This window comes from Ovis canadensis, chromosome 19, assembly GCF_042477335.2.
Source record: "Ovis canadensis isolate MfBH-ARS-UI-01 breed Bighorn chromosome 19, ARS-UI_OviCan_v2, whole genome shotgun sequence".
Classification (NCBI taxonomy): domain Eukaryota; kingdom Metazoa; phylum Chordata; class Mammalia; order Artiodactyla; family Bovidae; genus Ovis; species Ovis canadensis.
Window position 1 is genome coordinate 21,035,607 of NC_091263.1, and position 18,271 is coordinate 21,053,877.

Sequence of the window (18,271 nt, forward strand, 5' to 3'; positions counted from 1 at the left end):
TTCTGATAACACTAGGTCAGAGTTTTGTGGAGGACAGGTTGGTTTCTTAACCAACACAAATCTGCCTCAATTGTCTTTCCTAAAATACACGCATCAATTATTTCATGAAGAAATGCACTCATCAACAGAAAAACCAGGTGAGTGAAAGTTACAATAGCGATAACCTACCCTTACAGAATACCTTGCATGTGCCCAGAACTGTGTAAGGAGCTGGAGTGTTTACATTCCTCTTCATGCTTGGGAACATAATGCAGGAAACACCTAAGGCTATTGAATCCCTACCTCACACCACCCATACAGGAGTCCAGAAAGATTACGGACTTAGAAAGGCAAACATCTGGAACTTTCAGCAGAAAATAAAGAATATTCTTCTAAGGGGAACCCTCTTACACTATTAGTGTGGAGGTTCCTCAAAAAACTAAACACAGAGCTACTGTATGATCCAACAATCCCACTCCTGGGCATATGTCCAGACAAAACCATAATTCAAAAGACACATGCACCTCTGTGTTCACAGGAACACTATTTACAGCAGCCAAGACCGGGAAGCAACCTAAATGTCCATCAGCAGATGAATGGATAAAGAAGAAATGGTACATATACACAATGGAATACTACTCAGCCACCAAAAAAAGAAATGATGCCATTTGCCACTACACCGATGGACCTAGAGAGGACCATACAAAGCGAAGTAAGTCAGACAAGCGACAAGCCACAAATACCATACGATACCACTTATACGTGGAATCTAAAATATGATGCATAAAATATGATGCAAAATGAACTTACATACGAAACAGAAACAGACTCATAGACCAGAAAACAGACTTGTAGACGGGGTGCAGGGGAGGGTTGGATTGAGAATTTGGGGTTAGCAGATGCAGACTATTATATATAGGATGGATAAACAAGAAAGTCCTACTGTATAGCACAAGGAATTATATTCAATATCCTGCAATAAATTTTAACAGAAAAGAGTATGAAAAAGAATATTTATATAACTAAGTCACCCTGCTGTACAGCAAAAATTAACACAACATTATAAATCAACTATACTCCAGTCTTTTAAAAGAGTGTATTTCTAACCAGGAAAGAAAATACAGAAATCCTGTCACAGTAAAATTAAGAACCTTTTGACCTGAGGTTGCCATCTGTGGACTGACTGGGTTTAGACTGGAGCTGGGAGCTACTCTTAGGGAAAAATCTGAGTTGTCACTTGTGCTGTGGGTTGACACAGTGATCTGAGAATCAGCAGTTTTTAAAAAGTAGGTCTCTGCAGGAAATTCTACTTATGCTTGTTTGTGTTTGCATCCCAGGCGTCTGAGATGAGCCTGCCAGAAGCAATGGCTGTTTCTGTCAGTGAAGGGAGCAGCTGTCAGCATGGGGAAGCATAATAAAGATAATACAAAAATAATAAGAATTTGTTTTCCAAATGCATCACAAATAAAGCTAAAAGACAAGCTACCAATTAAGAAAAGATATCTGTAGCACATACATTCAACAAAGGATAAGTATTCAGAATATATAAAGAACTCATAAACTGGACTTCCCTGGTAGTCCAGAGGCTAAGATTTCATGCTCCCAATGCAGGAGCCAGGTTCAATCCCAGGTCAGGGAACAAGATCCCACATACCAGAACTAAGACCCGGCACAGCCAAATAAATAAATTTTTAAAAAACAAAAATAGAAGTCATAAACCAATGTGGAAAATATAAATAACCTACTAGATAACTGAGCAAAAAGACACAAGCTGGAATTTCACAAAAGAGGAAAAAAAATGATGCTTGAACAAATGAAAAGTGACTCTCTTTCTGAGAATCATATATACACAAATTAAAACATCAAGGAGCTACTATTTATACCCAGTAGCTTAGCAAAATTAAGAAGTCTAATCACAGACATATAAAACAAATGCATAGTTACCAAACAGGAAAGGGAGAGGGAGCGGGGCATAAATCAGGAGTTTGGAATTGACATATACACACTGCTACATATAAAATAGATACATAAAAAGGTCCTACTGTATAGCACAGGGCACTATACTCAATATTCTATAACAACCTATAATGGAAAAGAATCTGAAAAAGTATATACATATATATGTATATATAACTGAATCATTGTGCTATACATTCAACACTAAAACAGCATTGTCAACCGGTTATGCTTCAATGTTTTAAAAAGACAAGAAAAAATAATCACCTATTCACTCTATGACAGTATAAAACTGCAAAGTGGAAACAAACAGTAAATAAATGAATTTTTGGATTATATGCAGTATTATTACCAATCTCATTTTGACTGATGAGGAAACTGAGGCTTAGAAATAACTTCCAAGCAAGCAGGTAAATGAAAGGCACAAAGCTGGGCTTTTAATTAATGCCCAGACTTTTAAGACTATGCTAGACTGCAAGGTTTCCACCAGGAAGAAAAAAATTACAGACAATTCATCAGATCCAGCTCTTCTTACAAGACACCTGTGCCTTCCAGGAGTGGTGGGACGTAAGCAGCCTTCGTTCAGGATTTCTCAGCTCTACAGTCACGGTCTCGGGGTTTTTTTTAACATCTTCTTAACATGTGGTTATACTGAACAAAATCTTTTTTTTAAAAAATAGCAGAAAAAAATCCTTTAAAATTCAAGGAAATTTGCAATTTAAAGAACACCTATGATGAAGCATCTTCATTCAGTTTTTCAAACGCAGAGAGCTCCCTGGTACAGGTGAGAAGCCACGCCACAGTGCACTGATGGTTGGGCTGAGAAATCATTTTATGGAAAAGGTGATAAAGTAATCAGGTCCTGGGTCTTCTTTCCTGGCTGGCTCTCAGCTTTTGAGCTCTCTCTCACACCTCCACACTCTAAGCAGATGTGCTCCCTCCAGAAAGAATTCTTTGCCTACCACATCCAGAGCTGGTACCCCTCCACCATGCTCCCTCTGTGCCCCAGGACTCCACGCCACACCCAGGGTCTCTTTCCCAGTCCACTGCTCCCCCAGGGAGGGACCCACCAAACACCTCCAAGTCACACGTGGCAGATGGTGAACAATGAACAAACAAACAACAATCCTGCCGTGACACCTGTCCACATAAAGGAAGGGTGGTAACGGGAAGAACACGGCCACTACAGTCAGACTGCCCCCTGCTCCAATGTCCATTTTGAGATCAGCTGGCTCAGCTCAAATACGATCTTACTAAAACCTGCCTGCCTTTGGTGATTATTAGGATTAGTGGTGATAATGTATGTGAAAATGGGTCCCCACGTGATTTTAAGCTGCGGCTTCCCATTTAACAATGGGGGTGGGGAGTGGGGGGCTTCCCCGATGGCTCAGCAGGTCAAGAATCCACCTGCAATGCAGGAGATGCAGGTTTGATTCCTGGGTCAGGAAGGTCCCCTGGAGGGAACGGCAGCCCACTCCAGTATTCTTGCCTGGAGAATCCTATGGATGGAGGAGCCTGGCAGGCTACAGTCTATGGGGTTGCAAAGAGGAGGACATGACTGAAGCAGCTTAGCACAAGCACATGGTGGTGGGGTTGGGGGTCACATCCTGCTTCAGCTGGTCCAGGACAGGAAGGATTTGGTAACATCGTACCCAACACGTCTCCTATGTAGGCAGGTTCCAGAACCCCTGTGAAGGAGAGAACAAGGCAGGTGCCAGCATGTACCCTTGCTGTATCCAAAACTCATCCACATCAGTTAATAACCTGGCCCCAGAGAGTGGGCACTGGCTTCTTATCATCAAGTCGCACCAAGCTTTCCCCACCCTCTTCCTTCTGCCCCTCAAACATCTCAATGACCTTGAAAAAAGATCTGCCTGAACTTTCAGATAAGTCACTATATGTAAATATACAAATGTGAGTGTGCGTGTGTGTGTGTGTGTGTGTGACAGAGACAGAGAGATGGAGGAGGAGAAAGGAGGAAGGAAGGATGGAAGGGAGAGACAAAACAAAAACTTAGGGACAAGAAGCAAGAAAGTGATTCTTTTGTCTATCAGAGAATTAAGCAACTTCAGGTTCTGGTTAATTCATTAACAGAAAAGCTAAACAGGAATTTGTTTTCAACTCCAGCTGTTGCACCCAACTGGTCTTCTATTTCTAGCACGTACTTAGCATAATGAAATCCTCAACAACAAAAATCATTCAGATTTGGGGGGGGGGGGGGGTGTGGCATGTGGGATCTTTAAGTTTCCTGACCAGGGATCAAACCCACGCCTCCTGCTTTGGAAGCATGGCATCTTAACTGCTAAACCACGAGGGAAGTCTCATCCTTCTTTTAAGCCCAAGACAGTCAAATGTCAAAGGTGCCCATCTACCAGCCCTCTCATTCCTCCTGCACATAAACCCCCACTGACAGTAGTTTCAAAATGGGAGGGAAATGGATCAGAGAGAGGATGCCCTGGCCAAGATGCTGAGACTCTTAAGAGAGTGGGCCCAACGGCCTCTGAGCCCCTTTTACTCTACCTGGCTACAAAGAGCCTTTGTGCATTGATGTCATCTGGCTAAAAATGGGAAATAAGAAAGACCTCCAAATTCCACGAGGAAGGCTCATCATTGCTTTGCAGCAATGATTTTAAAGCTGCGGACTCAACGATGAGAGGCAATCAGTGCCCGATAAGACAACTACACAGACGAGCCCCAACATGTTATGTTGACTAGAGGAAGACAGGCAGTAGCGACTGTACCCACTGTCTGGTTCCATTTATATGAAATATTAAACTAAGCAAAACTCATCTCCAGTGGGAGAAAACGGACTGGTGGCTGCCCGTGATGGGAGGGGCTGGGGCACCAGAACTTTCTGGGCAGGTGGTGATGTTTTGTACCTTGAGGGCTTTGAGTGACAAGTGTATGCAGCTGTCAAAACTCAGCGAAAGTACACTTAAGATTCATGCATTTCACTGTGAGATTTTACATCAAGAAAAAAAACAGCAAACAAAGATCATTAACGATATTTGTTCATGATAGGCATGTTAAAATATTTACAAGGCAGTGTACTGACATTGGAAACTTACTTAGAAATGTATAAATAGATAAAAAGGGGACTTCCTTTGTGGTTCAGTGTTTAGGGCTCTGTGGTTTCACTGCCAGGGCCCAGGTTCAATCCTTGATCAGGGAACAAAGATCTTGTAAGTTGCACACCACAGTGGAAAAAAAGAGAGAGAAAGAAAGAAGAAAAAGAAGACGGGTTGATGAATGGATACATGGGAAGCTATGCGCTAAAGCAGGTATAATCAAATGTTCCTTGTAGGGATTTCCTTCATGGTCCAGTGGTTAAGACCTTGTTTTCCAGTGCAAGGGATGGGGGCTTGATCCCTGATCAGAGAGCTAAGATCCCACATGTCTTGAAGCCCTAAAACCAGTACACAAAACAGAAGCAATATTGTAACAAATTCAGTAAAGGCTTTAAAAACGGTCCACATCAAAAAGAAAATCTCTGAAGAAAATTAAAATTTTAAAAATGTTCATTACAGAATCCAAATGATCACTATATGTGTGTTCCCTGTACAACTCTATATACCTTCCTATATGTCTGCAATTTTTTCATATAAAATGATCAGGGAGCGAGGGGCAAGTGAGACATACAGGGGATGAAGAAGGTAAGCTAAGGCTAAGAAAAAGCACAGAAGCTACTGTACTTACTGGGGATTAAGGCAGCTGTGAGCTGCTCAGACAAATGAAAAAGAGAAACAGGGCAATGCTGAGCACAAGAGCAGTCATTCACTGGGCAACTACCACGCATGAGAAGTGTGTGTTAGACAGTCTGCTGATTTTGCAATCACCACCTCCCTGCAAGGTAAGCATATTACCATTTTATGGAGGAGCAGATTGAAACTCAGAGTGGAGTAATAACATACCTGTGGTTATGAGGCTGGAAACTGGAACTGGCTCTGCCAGCCTCAAAACTCCAAGGCTACAGAGGAAAAAGCAACATAAACTCAGCATTTCTTCCCTCTTTCCAAGGTGAGGACCATGCCAAGGGCACAGGCATGGCCAACGGCCACTCCTGCCCAGCAGTGCCACCTGCCACCCAGTGGGTAACAGCACCGACAGTTGCCCTGAATTCCAGTCACTGAATTCTCCCAACGGTCCCCATGAGCCTCCCACACTCAATTCCCCTTCTGTTCTTTGTACTGCAAGAATCTACCTACCCACCAGAAGTTTAGCCATCACCTCTGTGCATACACTCTGGGTCACAAATACTGCAAAGTTCAGCACCAGCCAGCAGTTTTCCAGCCCACCCACCTTCTTGCTCTGCAGAGGCTAGAAAGTTAGACACTCCCTTCACTGACTCCCTTGCAGCTAGATTCTTCCAAGGAAACACACTCATGCAAGATTTGGGGGGGGGTGGGGGACGGGAATGTGGATCATTTAAAAAGTCTTCATTGAATTTTGTTACAATATTGCTTGTGTTATTATTTTATGTTTTGATTTTTTTAGCCACAAAGCATATGGGGTCTTAGCTCCATGACCAGGCATCAAACCTGCACTCCCTGCATTAGAAGGTGAAGTCTTAGCCACCGGACAGCCATGCAAGATTTAAAAGGCAGAGGGGAATGACAGGAGACAGCAGCTACAGGCTAGGTCAGGACTTGCTGCAAGACAGTGGGAGGGGTGTCTGATGCCTTGGAGCAGCTGTGCAGAGGGTTTAGTGTTCTGCCTCTAGTGTCACGGGTACTGGGGCAGAAGTGAGTTAGAATCATGTTATGGCTGCAATCTGGACCTAAGCTGTGTCACCACTGAACATGAAGCATCAAAGCCTGGTTCTCCCAGAGATACTTTAAAACTGTCCAGTAAATCACCTATTGCTTAGACGGCTTAGAAGGAAGCTACTGTCTTTGACAAAGATCCTAACCTTGCCTGTGAGCAGCTCTGAGACTGCCTCCCAAGTTACAAGCCTACACCACTGCCTGCCAGGCAAGAAAACCCCCCAGAACAGGATGTTAGCTTCCCACTTTCCATGGTGGAGGGACTGCAGGAGAGGACGAAAGGAATGCATAGAACACACGACAGTCTGTCAGCTTCTAGGAATACATGCACAGACACCCAGAAAAGCAAACCTAGAAGAGACTTTCAAATATCCCAGGGACAAGAGAGCACACACAAAGTGAAGGCCTTTCAAGGACCCTGGACTGGGATCTGGAATAAAGCAGGTCATTCTTGGAGGCCCCTTCAGTGGGTAAGGATGATCTCATTCAAAAGCCATGTTGGCATGGTGATTTGAGGATAGTCTAATGATCTACAAAGGCATGAGATTTTTTTAACTATCACAGTTTACACAGATGTAAGTATTTTTTTCCCTCCAAAGAAGTACCCTCAGGGGCTCCTGGTTTATTGTCATTACCCAAAACCTTTAGCTCTATTGAGACAAATCCATCTGCTCCAAGCATGGTTACAAAACTGGGAAATAGCTGAAACCAAATCAGGGCCATTTTTAGTCAAAAATGAGGTAAGACCACAAAGCAGTCAGAATTCTTTTCTGTGGTGGCTTGTCACTGGTTCTGAAGGCAATTCTAGGCGGGAAAAAGGGAGCTTTCAAAATAATTTGAGCAATGGCAGCACTGCTATAAAACGGACTCCTGCCATTCTTGCAGATACATATTTGAGAATTCATGTTTAGGAAAATACATCTTTAGCGTCACATCGTATAGAGGGAAACTGAAGTGTGGTCTTTGTTTCTTGGTTTATTTTGGGTGCACCAACCAAGAAGGAAAAAAAACAACAACGTGCTACAGTCTAGCTTCTGGAACTGTTGGCAAGGGTGCAGGCAGGCTCACGCCACCCTGAAACCTAGGGACCACAAAGGTGACTTAGAGCCACAGGGTGACTTTGGCATTGAATGGACCTGTACCTGAGTCACTGTGATCCGGGCTTAATTTCTTCCAATAGTTGGCCCTGTGACTACTGTTCTTTTGCATGGCTTAAGAAAAGAGTGAATTATAACTCTTTTATTGAAAAAGTCAAAAACAAAGAAAATGATACTGCTCCTCACAAATCAGTCCTTAAAAAATCTTCTCTGCCAAACCTCATTTATACCTTTTAGGGTTTACTAGATCGCAATGTACTTGCACCTGTCAGATATGTGGGTGCATCTTGCTCTTCAATAAAACCAACTGGTATGCATACACATCGAGGCTTTGCGAAAGGAAAAGCACAAAATGACAGGACTCAAAAGAAATGTACGAAAATGAAAGTACAGTGGTATGATCCCAAGAGCAGTGAGATTCGGGGAGATATTTTTCCCAAAAAAGCCATTTGGTTGTAACAACTGAGAAGTTATTGAAAAATGATACAAAAGCATCTTTCCAACTAAGGATGCTAAATCTCAACTGAGATGTTTATGTCCTGAGGACTGGATTCTCTCTCTCCTCCATCACCCATAGAAGCCAATGGGACTTCAAATCTTGTTTTCTAAAACACCACTAAGCCAGAGATCAGCAAAAAAAAAAAAAAAAAAAAGACTCATAGCCCAAATCTGGCCCACCATTTGTTTTTTATAAATAAAGTTTTATTGAAACCCAGCCACGCCTGTTTATTGACGTACTGTCCATGGTTGCTTTCGTGCTACAACAGCACAGTTGAAATTACTTACTATCTGGCCCTTAACAGAAAGAGTCTGCCAGCCCGACTCTTGGAGCCAGGGTATGGTCCAAGACACCATTCTTCAAGAGTGGAGGAGTGTGGGACTTCCCGGTGGTGCAGAGGTTAACAACCTGCCTTCTACTTACTGTAGGGGACACAAGTTCAATTCCTGGCCTGGGAACTGAGAACAACATGCCTCAGAACAGCTAAGCCAGCAAGCCACAACTAAAGATACCCATGCATCACAACAAAGACTCAATGCAGCCAAAATATAAATAAATAAAGATTTTTAAAAAAAAAGAGTGGAGGTGCAAGAGAAACAAACATGTCACATCCGCCAGCACATCAAGGTCAGGGTAGAACCACTGCCAAATGACCAAAGAATATTCTGTCCTGAAGACCGAGGATGAGATGGCTGGATGGCATCACGGACTCGATGGACGTGAGTCTGAGTGAACCCTGGGAGTTGGTGATGGACAGGGAGGCCTGGCGTGCTGCGATTCATGGGGTCGCAAAGAGTCAGACACGACTGAGTGACTGAACTGAACTGAACTCAACTGAAGACCTGGGAGGAAACACCAGTCCCCAGGGAAATGCCTCAACTGTGCAATGCAACATACTCAGATTTAGCTAGGCACCTTTCAGGACTCAGAAGTGCATCTTCTATTCTAGCATCACCAGAAAGAGTGATGCTAGATACCTGTATATCTACAGATAGATTCGAAGCAGTTGTAAAAGCTGGTTTATTCATAATTTGGAAAAATAAAAGCAACTATTAAACCCAGTTCTCTTTGTAATATAGGGAACTCCCTGGAAGTTCAGTGGTTAGCACTTAGCACTTTCACTGCTGAAAGCCCAGGTTCATCCCTGATCAGGGAACTAAAATCCTGCAAGCTGCATGCCCAAAAGAAAAAAAAAAGTGACTTATTCTTTGCAATATATTAGAGGAAATTAACATCAGGCTCAGAGATAAGATATCCGAACATAATCTTTTAATACCCCGGGAACACAGGGTTCAAGAATAGCTCTCTTCACATTTTGAAATTGTTCTCCATCACTCAAAACAGCTAATAAATAAACCAGAACACTGAATGAATTTCAGGGCACCAGCCAGATAATGAGAATACCAGTGGGTATTCTTTGCTGTATAACGAAACCACAGGGCAGAAAGATCCTATTTAGCATCACTTTTCTGGAGTTTTTCCAAAATTGTCTGAGGAGCAGAGAGGCAGTTTCTTGTGCTAACTGTCACAAAGCCAGAGTATAACTTTGAACTAAATGTCATCTCTTTGGGGTTGCTTCCTTACCTGTGAGATGAGGGCAAGTTTATTTGAGGATCTTCAGGGTCCTGGAATGATGCCCTGGGAAGGAAAATGTCAGCCTCCGCCTGCCTTCTACTGTTTCTTTCTTTTGGAAAATGCTTCCAGAAAAAGACAGTGGTAAAACGTTAGGATTATTGCTGAGTTGTAACATGCGGTCACAGAGTTACTTAACAATCAGGTTCTCTTCAATGCAAAGAATAGAAAAGTTGCGTATCAGTTAAGAAGACCAAAACTCTCCCTCCTGGGGATCAGATGTATTCCACTGTAAAAACAGTTCTTCCAAACTCCTTGGCACAGAGGTGACCATCTTAGTGTCCGGCTGAAAACTTTTAAAATTACACAAAAAGCTTCCATGAGCAACAAACAGATCAAGATCCAGTGATTCTGCAAATCAGGAGCCTTGGAGATTCCTTCCTGAGCTTGCTTTTGGGTTTCAGCAACCTAACCAAGCACTCTCTCCCTGGAACTTCCCTGGTGGTCCAGTGGCTAAGACTCTGTGCTCTTAATGCAGGGGATCCAGGTTCAATCCCTGGTCAGGGAATCAGATCTCACATGCCACGACTAAAGATCCCATGTGCCACAGCCAAGATCTGGCAAAAGTCACATAAATAAGCAAATATTTTAAATAAATAAATAAATAAAACACCCTCTTCATGTCGCTCAGGATGTCAGAGGTACCACATAAAGTAAGGCTGGCACCAGCCACACCCCACTGGTCATTCAGACCCTCAGATATCCTAATCAAGTTTAACAACATGATGTAAAATTTGTTTCTACTTTTAATACAGTTAAATTTATAATGTAGTGTTAGTTTCAGATGTGCAACTATATACACACATATATATATATTCTTTTTCAGATTCTTCTCCATCATAGGTTATTACAAGATACTGAATATAGTTCCCTGTGCTATAGAGTAGGTCCTTGTTGGTTATCTCTTTTATATACAGTAGTGTGTATCTGTTAATCCCAAACTCCTAATTTGTCCCTCCCTACCCTATCCTCTTTGGTAGCCATAAGTTTGTTTTCTATGTCTGTGGGTCTATTAACATGATATAAAATTAAATTAGAATCCTGCATTCAATCACATTCAGGATAACAAGAGCATTTGCATCAATTAGGATCCTAAACAGACTATGGAAATGAGATGCAATAGGGGAAAACAGTTTAAATATTTTGTTGTCTGGCCAAATTTCTAACTCAGATCCAATTGACCTCAATAAGAAAGCAAGGCTACAATGGACACCAGCAGGTTGCAAGTTAGTTTACAAAATGCAGCACCGCCTCCCCTACCCCACAGCTTGTAACTATTCAGTTCCCAGTAAGAATGGAAGTTTCGCTGCTCTGTCTCCCCTCCATGGGCTCAGAAACCAAGTGTCTCTGAACCTTCCTGACTTCTGGAAACTGCTACAAGAGACTGTGTGACCATCTCTCTCCCTCTCAAGGGTATAACCCACGTTCACTCACACACACACACACATATACACACATAAAATGTTGCTCACCACTTGGGAGAAATTAACCACAAACCATCCTCTTTAATCCTTCTTCCTCATTTTGAAAGGAAAATACACTCCAAAGTCCAAAAAGAACTCACCCACAAAGAGGTGGAACACAACCTGCTTGCACACAAAAGCTGTCTGAAAATTAGCATAAACCACCTCATAGCTCAAAAATACCCAGGTGCCTCTCTCGGTTAATCATTCATCAGGAAACCAGAGCTTTATTTTTCTATTGTCCAGAGCCGTCTTAAGAGTCTCCATGTAGAACTCACTGCAAATGAATACTTCTAAGCAAGTCTGTAACAAACAGAATTCTCAAGCTGTTCCAATCACCTGCTGGCTCAACCATCAAATACTGAAGACAAACCAGGCAAACACAAACCCCGTGGCTGCCTTCCTGGCATGACATTGTCACGAGCCACCAAACAAGGTAAGGAAGAACCCGAGTGCCAGCGAGGCTCCGGGAGAAAAGTGGACCCCCCTCCCACAGGAAGTTTGGGAGGCTGGTAGCTCTGAACTGTATCTTAGCAGGCAGATGTCACTTAAAATTTAAAATGTAATAAGAGAGGCTGGGGGGACGTGCAGAGAGTATATGGGAACTCTGCAGTTCCACTCAATTTTGCATGAAACCTAAAACTGCTTTTTAAAAAAGAGTTTATTTTTAAAGAAAGAGAGGAGATCATTCTTGTCTTGTATTTCCTCTTTTTTCTGAATTTTCTGAGTTTTGTATAAGGAACATGAAATAATACTTTTATAACTAGACAGAAAAGTCATTAAAATAGAGAATAAGGGAATTCCCTGGTAGTCCAGTGGTCAGGACTCAGCATTTTCTCTGCCAAGAGCCCAGGTTCAATCCCTGGTAAGGGAACTAAGACCTCAGCACTGCCAAAAAACAAGGATGCAATAAAATGTGTATTAAGAAAACAAAAAAAGACACAAAAGTCATCAAACTATACACTGAAAACAGGTACATCTGTCTGCTAATTATGCCTCCATTCGGTTAAGAAGTATTTTAAAAAGCCTTAGAGCTCTTATGTTTCACTGTAAACAGTATATATTACAGTGTATGTTATAATTTTTTAGAATTTTTATTGATGTATAGTTGATGTATAATATTACATAAGTTACAGGTGTACAAAATGGTGATTCACGATTTATAATGGTTATATTCCATTTAGTTTTTATAAAATATTGGCTGTATTCTCTGTGCTGTAAATATATTCTTGTTCAGTTCAGTCGCTCAGTCATGTCCAACTTTTTGAGACCCCATGAATCGCAGCACGCCAGGCCTCTTTGTCCATCACCAACTCCCAGAGTTTACTCAAACTCATGTCCATTGAGTCAGTGATGCCACCCAACCATCTCATCCTCTGTCATCCCCTTCTCCTCCAGACTTCAATCTTTCCCAGCATCAGGGCCTTTTCCAATGAGTCAGTTCTTCACATCAGGTGGCCAAAGGATTGGAGTTTCAGCTTCAGCATCAGTCCTTCCAATGAACACTCAGGACTGATCTTTAGGATGGACTGGTTGGATCTCCTTGCAGTCCAAGGGACTCTCAAGAGTCTTCTCCAACACCACAGTTCAAAAGCATCAGTTCTTCGACGCTCAGCTTTCTTTATAGTCCAACTCTCCCATCCATACATGACTACTGGAAAAACCACAGCCTTAACTAGACAGACCTTTGTTGGCAAAGTATTGTCTCTGCTTTTTAATATGCTGTCTAGGTTGGTCATAACTTTTCTTCCAAGGAGTAAGCGTCTTTTAACTTAAATACATTCTTGTGGCTATTTTTAAATTAAATTTTACTGGAATATAGTTGCTTTACAGTGTTGTGTTAGTTTGTGGCATATTTTCTACATAATAGTTCATACTTCTTAATTCCTTACCCTCTCTTGCCCCTCCTCCCGTGTATGTTATAATCTTCACGGAAAGTTAATTTCTATAAACCGGCAGTAGATATTCCTGTTAAACTTGTTAGTGTCCTCCTGCAAGATAATTCAGAGAAGGAAATGGCAACCCACTCCAGTATTCTCACCTGGAGAATCCCAGGACCAGGGGAGCCTGGTGGGCTGCCGTCTATGGGGTCGCACAGAGTCGGACACGACTGAAGCGATTTAGCAGCAGCACCAGCAGCAGCAAGATAATTAATTAAAGTAAGTTCTCTATTCTCGGTGCCATCAATTTGAGACCTGGGGTCCTGGAGCCTACCATCACTAACAATTATAATTCTGGAGAATAAATGGCTTGCCAAGCAAATAATAAGTTACTGTGTAATGAATACAGAGTTTCAGTTTAGGGGGATGGAAACCTTCTAGAGATAAAGAATGGCCACAGTTTCACAACAGTTTGAGTGTCCTTAATGCCACTGAACTGTCCATTTCAAAAAGGTTGAAGGGGACTTCCCTGGTGGTCCAGTGGTTAAGAATCTGCCTGCCAATGCAGGGGACACAGTTTCAGTCCCCTGTCTAGGAAGATTATAGATGCTGCAGGGCAACTACGCCTGTGTGCCACACCACTGAGCCCACACTCTAGGGCCCATGCTCGGCAACAAAGAAGCGACCGCAACGAGAAGCCCGCCCCCCGCACCTTGAGAGAGCCTGCACGCAGCAGCCAAGACCCAGGGCAGTCAAAAATGAACAGCAAAATAAATACAGTTTATGTCATATATATTTCACCATAAAAAAAGTAACTTTAGCTTCTCCCTAAACAGTTTTTTCCCTGGTGGCTCAGACAGTAAAGCGTCTGCCTACAATGCGGGAGACCCGGGTTCAATCCCTGGGTTGGGAAGATCTCCTGGAGAAGGAAATGGCAACCTACTTCAGTATTCTTGCCTGGAAAATCCCATGGACAGAGAAGCCTGGTGGGCTACAGTCCATGGGGTCGCAAAGAGTCAGCCACAACTGAGAGACTTCACTTTCACCTTCACTTTCACTTTGAACAGTGTCTTGAAGACGTCGCACTGCAATGGGAACCAACAAGGCAGGGGCATCTGCCAGGTGGCTTGGGTGCCTCTCCCAGCAAGAAGCCTAAACTTAGGGTTTCAGTCTCTTCCATATCACTAGCTGTAATGCAACGTTCCTGAGACAAACCCTGTCCACTTGGTGATTTTCACAGAATTCACAGAGGCACGGAGAGGTGTGCCCAGGGAAACACATGCAAACCAGGACAAGGCGAACTCCCAAATCGTGCCATTGCTGCTCTGACTCCATTCACCCTAAAGAATATTTATTGAGAGCCTACTACAGCCCCGCATTGTGCCAGGACTTGTAGCAACACCTGCTCCCCGGGATCATGCAATATAGTGACATTTTACGCAAACTACTCAATGACTTGATAATTTCAAATAATATTATGGGGCGGGGGGAATGGACTGGGAGTTTGGGATGAGCAGATGTCAACGATTACATATGAATGGATAAACAAAGAGGTCCTACTATATAGCACAGGAAACTATATTCCATATTTTATGATAAACCATAATGAAAAAGAATATGAGAAAGGATATACATATATAACAATCATTTTGCTGTACACCAGAAATTCACACTACATTGTAAATCAGCTATACTTCAATTAGAAAATATAAATAAATAAAGCATCAAATCAAATAACATCACAGGACACGGTGTGACTCATGTTTCTCAAAGAAAGCAAGCGCTTTCTTGTTTACTTTTCAACTTTTTTTCTTTGTACTCTGAAACGATTCAAACTTACAGAGAGTTGAAAAACTATTACAGAGAACTCCTGTGTACTGCGTGTGTGCCAAGTCGCTCAGTCGTGTCCAACTCTTTGCAACCCCATGGACTGCAGGCCACCAGGCTCCTCTGTCCACGGGATTCTCCAGGCGAGAATGCTGGAGTGGGTTGCCAAGCGCTGCTCCAGGGGATCTTCGTGACCCAAGGATCCGATCCCGGTCTCCAGCACTGGCGGGTGGGTTCTTTACCATGAGCGCCACCTGCATAGCCCAACATCTCCTTCACCCATACTCAACAGGCACTGATGCTCTGGCATTTGCTTTTGCCTAACCCTGGCTCTCTCCCTCTCCTCTCCTCCCTTGCCCCTGCCTTTCCACCCCTCCATCCACACCTAACCAGCTCCCTCCTCCTTACAGACTGCTTTTCTGGAACCACTGTGAAGCACAGACATCTCCTTTTATTCTGAAATACTTTATTATGTATTTCCTAAGAACATTCGCTTATATAACCGCAGTGCAATTATTAATTCCTGACAGTTAACATGATTCAATAGAACTACCTAATACACACTCCATACTCTAATGTTGCCAATCGTCTGAACCGCTGGGAGAATGGGTGGTAAAACACGGATCCCGGGTCTTAAAATACTGATTTGAAGGCTCCTTCCTCGGCCACCCCATGGACTAACAGCCTCCCAGGAGACCTGGTTTACTTCCCACAGGACCTTTCCTAAAGGACTCCAGGCAGAAGGAAATTCTCCCTGTGTTATTTAAGAAAGCTCTTAACAACCACCTCACATTCATGGTGTAACTTAGGCCTATTTTCCTTTTGTTTCAGTCACTGAAAGTCTCTGGATAAAAATATTTTCTTGTAATAAAATTCTGAAGCATCACTCTCCACCCCCCTCAATTAGAAATTGTTCAAATCCCAGTAGCCCTTCAGCTCAGTGCCTCTCTCAGCATCTTCAATTTAAAGCAATATTTCTCAACCTTTGTTATCATCGTCAGTTTCCTAGGGAGGCTTTTCAGACAAATTTCCTTCAGTGTCCTTCCCCTGCAACGAAATTAATACATGAGATAGACTGTACATCTTTTTATGAACTCTTATCTATATCTGCATTTTATACATTAAAAACTAACACATTTTCACTACCATCATCCCAGGAACCATTTTCTATCACCCTCATTTAGAATGCACAGTCTGATATCATTCACAAGCTGGGATGGGGAGAAAAGGAGAGAAATCAAGGTGTTGCCTCTGTGAGACCAGACCCCAGTCCAGCCTAGGGTCCTCAGTTGGGGGGGTCTAACGGAAGGCTCCGGAGAAGGCAATGGCACCCCACTCCAGTACTCTTGCCTGGAAAATCCTATGGACGGAGAGCCTGGTGGGCTGCAGTCCATGGGGCCACAAAGAGTCGGACACGACTGAGCGACTTCACTTTGACTTTTCACTTTCATGCACTGGAGAAGGAAATGGCAACCCACTCCAGTGTTCTTGCCTAGAGAATCCCAGGGACGGGGGAGCCTGGTGGACTGCCATCTATGGGGTTGCACAGAGTCGGACACAACTGAAGCGACTTAGCAGCAGCAGCAGCAACGGAAGGCTCAGAGGTCTAATGACCCCTTTTCTACAGATATGGTCTGAGGTCCACCCCACCCCAAAAGAGGCTCAAAATATTTTGAAGATTTTGCATATTCAAAGCTGGAGTGGAAGTCTTAGCGGATACAGGGAAATCCGCCCCTTATTAAGGGGATGGATGAGCCTGGCTTACCTAAAGGCTTCTTGCACAGATGTCTCCCCAGGACTCAGTCTAGTTGGCACTCTTAATGGGGGAGTTCTGGTCTGAGAATATCTTCAGTGGCCATTCACCCACTCAGTAGAGTCAATGCACATATTTTGTCTTCTGGCTGTGCCACACAGCTTACAGAATGGAAGCCAAGCCCATGGCAGTGAAAGCCCCAAACGCTAACCAGGGAATTCCCAGAACCAGTGCATAATTCTTTTTATCAATCTTCAGTTGGTAATCAATATATTTACATTAATTCCGCACTGGACTGAGCTAAACTGTCCAAAACCATTTCCAAGTAGCTCTAAAACTGATTTTTCAGGAATTTACCTAAAATAATGGCAGCTGCCAGACAGTCAGGGAGAAGACCTCATAAAATAAAGTGAAGAGCACCCTGCCCTGTAACGTTTCTGTGCTTTCCCCCAAAATGGACAAATATCAAGCTCCTAGGACTTTATGCAGGTTATATTCAAGAAAATTAAATATACAAATAAGGCAGTCTGTGAAGGAACACAAATTAAGGGGAAATTTTGAATACATATGACATTGTAAGCAGGAGTTATGCTTTCTTTCTAGACCATGGCTCCAAAATTAAAAAATAAAGACTTTTTAAAGTCAATCAGGACATAGAAGAACTGAAAAAATATCAGTGAACTGCATCTAATTGACATTTACAGAACAATTCTCCCAATAATGAAAGAATGCATATTATTTTCAAGTATACATGGAACATTCACCAAGATAGAACATAACCAAGGTCATAAAACAACCCATATAAAAATTAAATAACTGAATTAATTCAAAGTACGTTCTCTGACCATAAGGAAATTAATGAGTAACAGAAAGATAACAGAAAAATCTTCAAACACTTGGAAATTAACACATTTCTAAATAATTCATGAGTCAAAGAGAAAGACTCAAGGGAAACTAGAAAATACTTTGAACCAAACTAAAATGAAGATACAGCATATCAGAACATGTGAAGGCGACTAAAGCAGTGTTTGAGGGAAACTTATAGCATTAAATATTTACACTAGAAACGATGAAAGAATTCAATAATGTAAGCTTCTGCTTTAAGAAACTAGGAAAAGAAGAAACTAAACATAAATAGTAGAAGGAAAGAATTTAGAAGATTAGCACATAAGTAAAAAATTTTAAAATAGAAAACGATAGGAATTTCCTAGGGGGTCCGGTGGCTAAGACTCCATTCTCCCAATGCAGGGAGCCTGGCTTTGATTCTTGGTCAGGGAACTAGATCCCACAGGCTGCAACTAAAGATTCCACATGCTACAACAAACACTGAAGATCCTGTGTGGTGCAATTAAGACCAAGCTCAGCCAAATAAATAAATATTTTTTAAAAAATAAAATAATAAAAACTACCAATGAAACAAAA

The 18,271-nt window shown here is 42.4% G+C and overlaps 1 protein-coding gene and 1 non-coding gene across 6 annotated transcripts in view; one reads left to right on the top strand and one right to left on the bottom strand.

Annotated features, from left to right (window-relative positions):
* OSBPL10 (oxysterol binding protein like 10) overlaps positions 1 to 18,271 on the bottom strand; it is a 322,317-nt gene that overhangs the window by 279,252 nt on the left and 24,794 nt on the right. Inside the window, exons 1-2 of one of the 5 annotated variants that reach the window (XM_069561310.1) lie at positions 11,491 to 11,699; positions 9,879 to 9,991 (exon numbers count right to left, since the gene is read on the bottom strand). The exons of the other annotated variants lie outside the window; for them this stretch is intronic. Of the exons in view, the coding sequence (XP_069417411.1) occupies positions 9,879 to 9,991; positions 11,491 to 11,559 (182 nt within the window). The 5' untranslated portion in view covers positions 11,560 to 11,699. Of the gene's footprint in view, positions 1 to 9,878; positions 9,992 to 11,490; positions 11,700 to 18,271 lie in introns of those variants that run through there. 5 annotated transcript variants of the gene reach the window in all.
* Positions 10,362 to 10,434, top strand: TRNAK-CUU (transfer RNA lysine (anticodon CUU)). Its single transcript has one exon. It is a non-coding gene; the product is annotated as a tRNA-Lys (tRNA).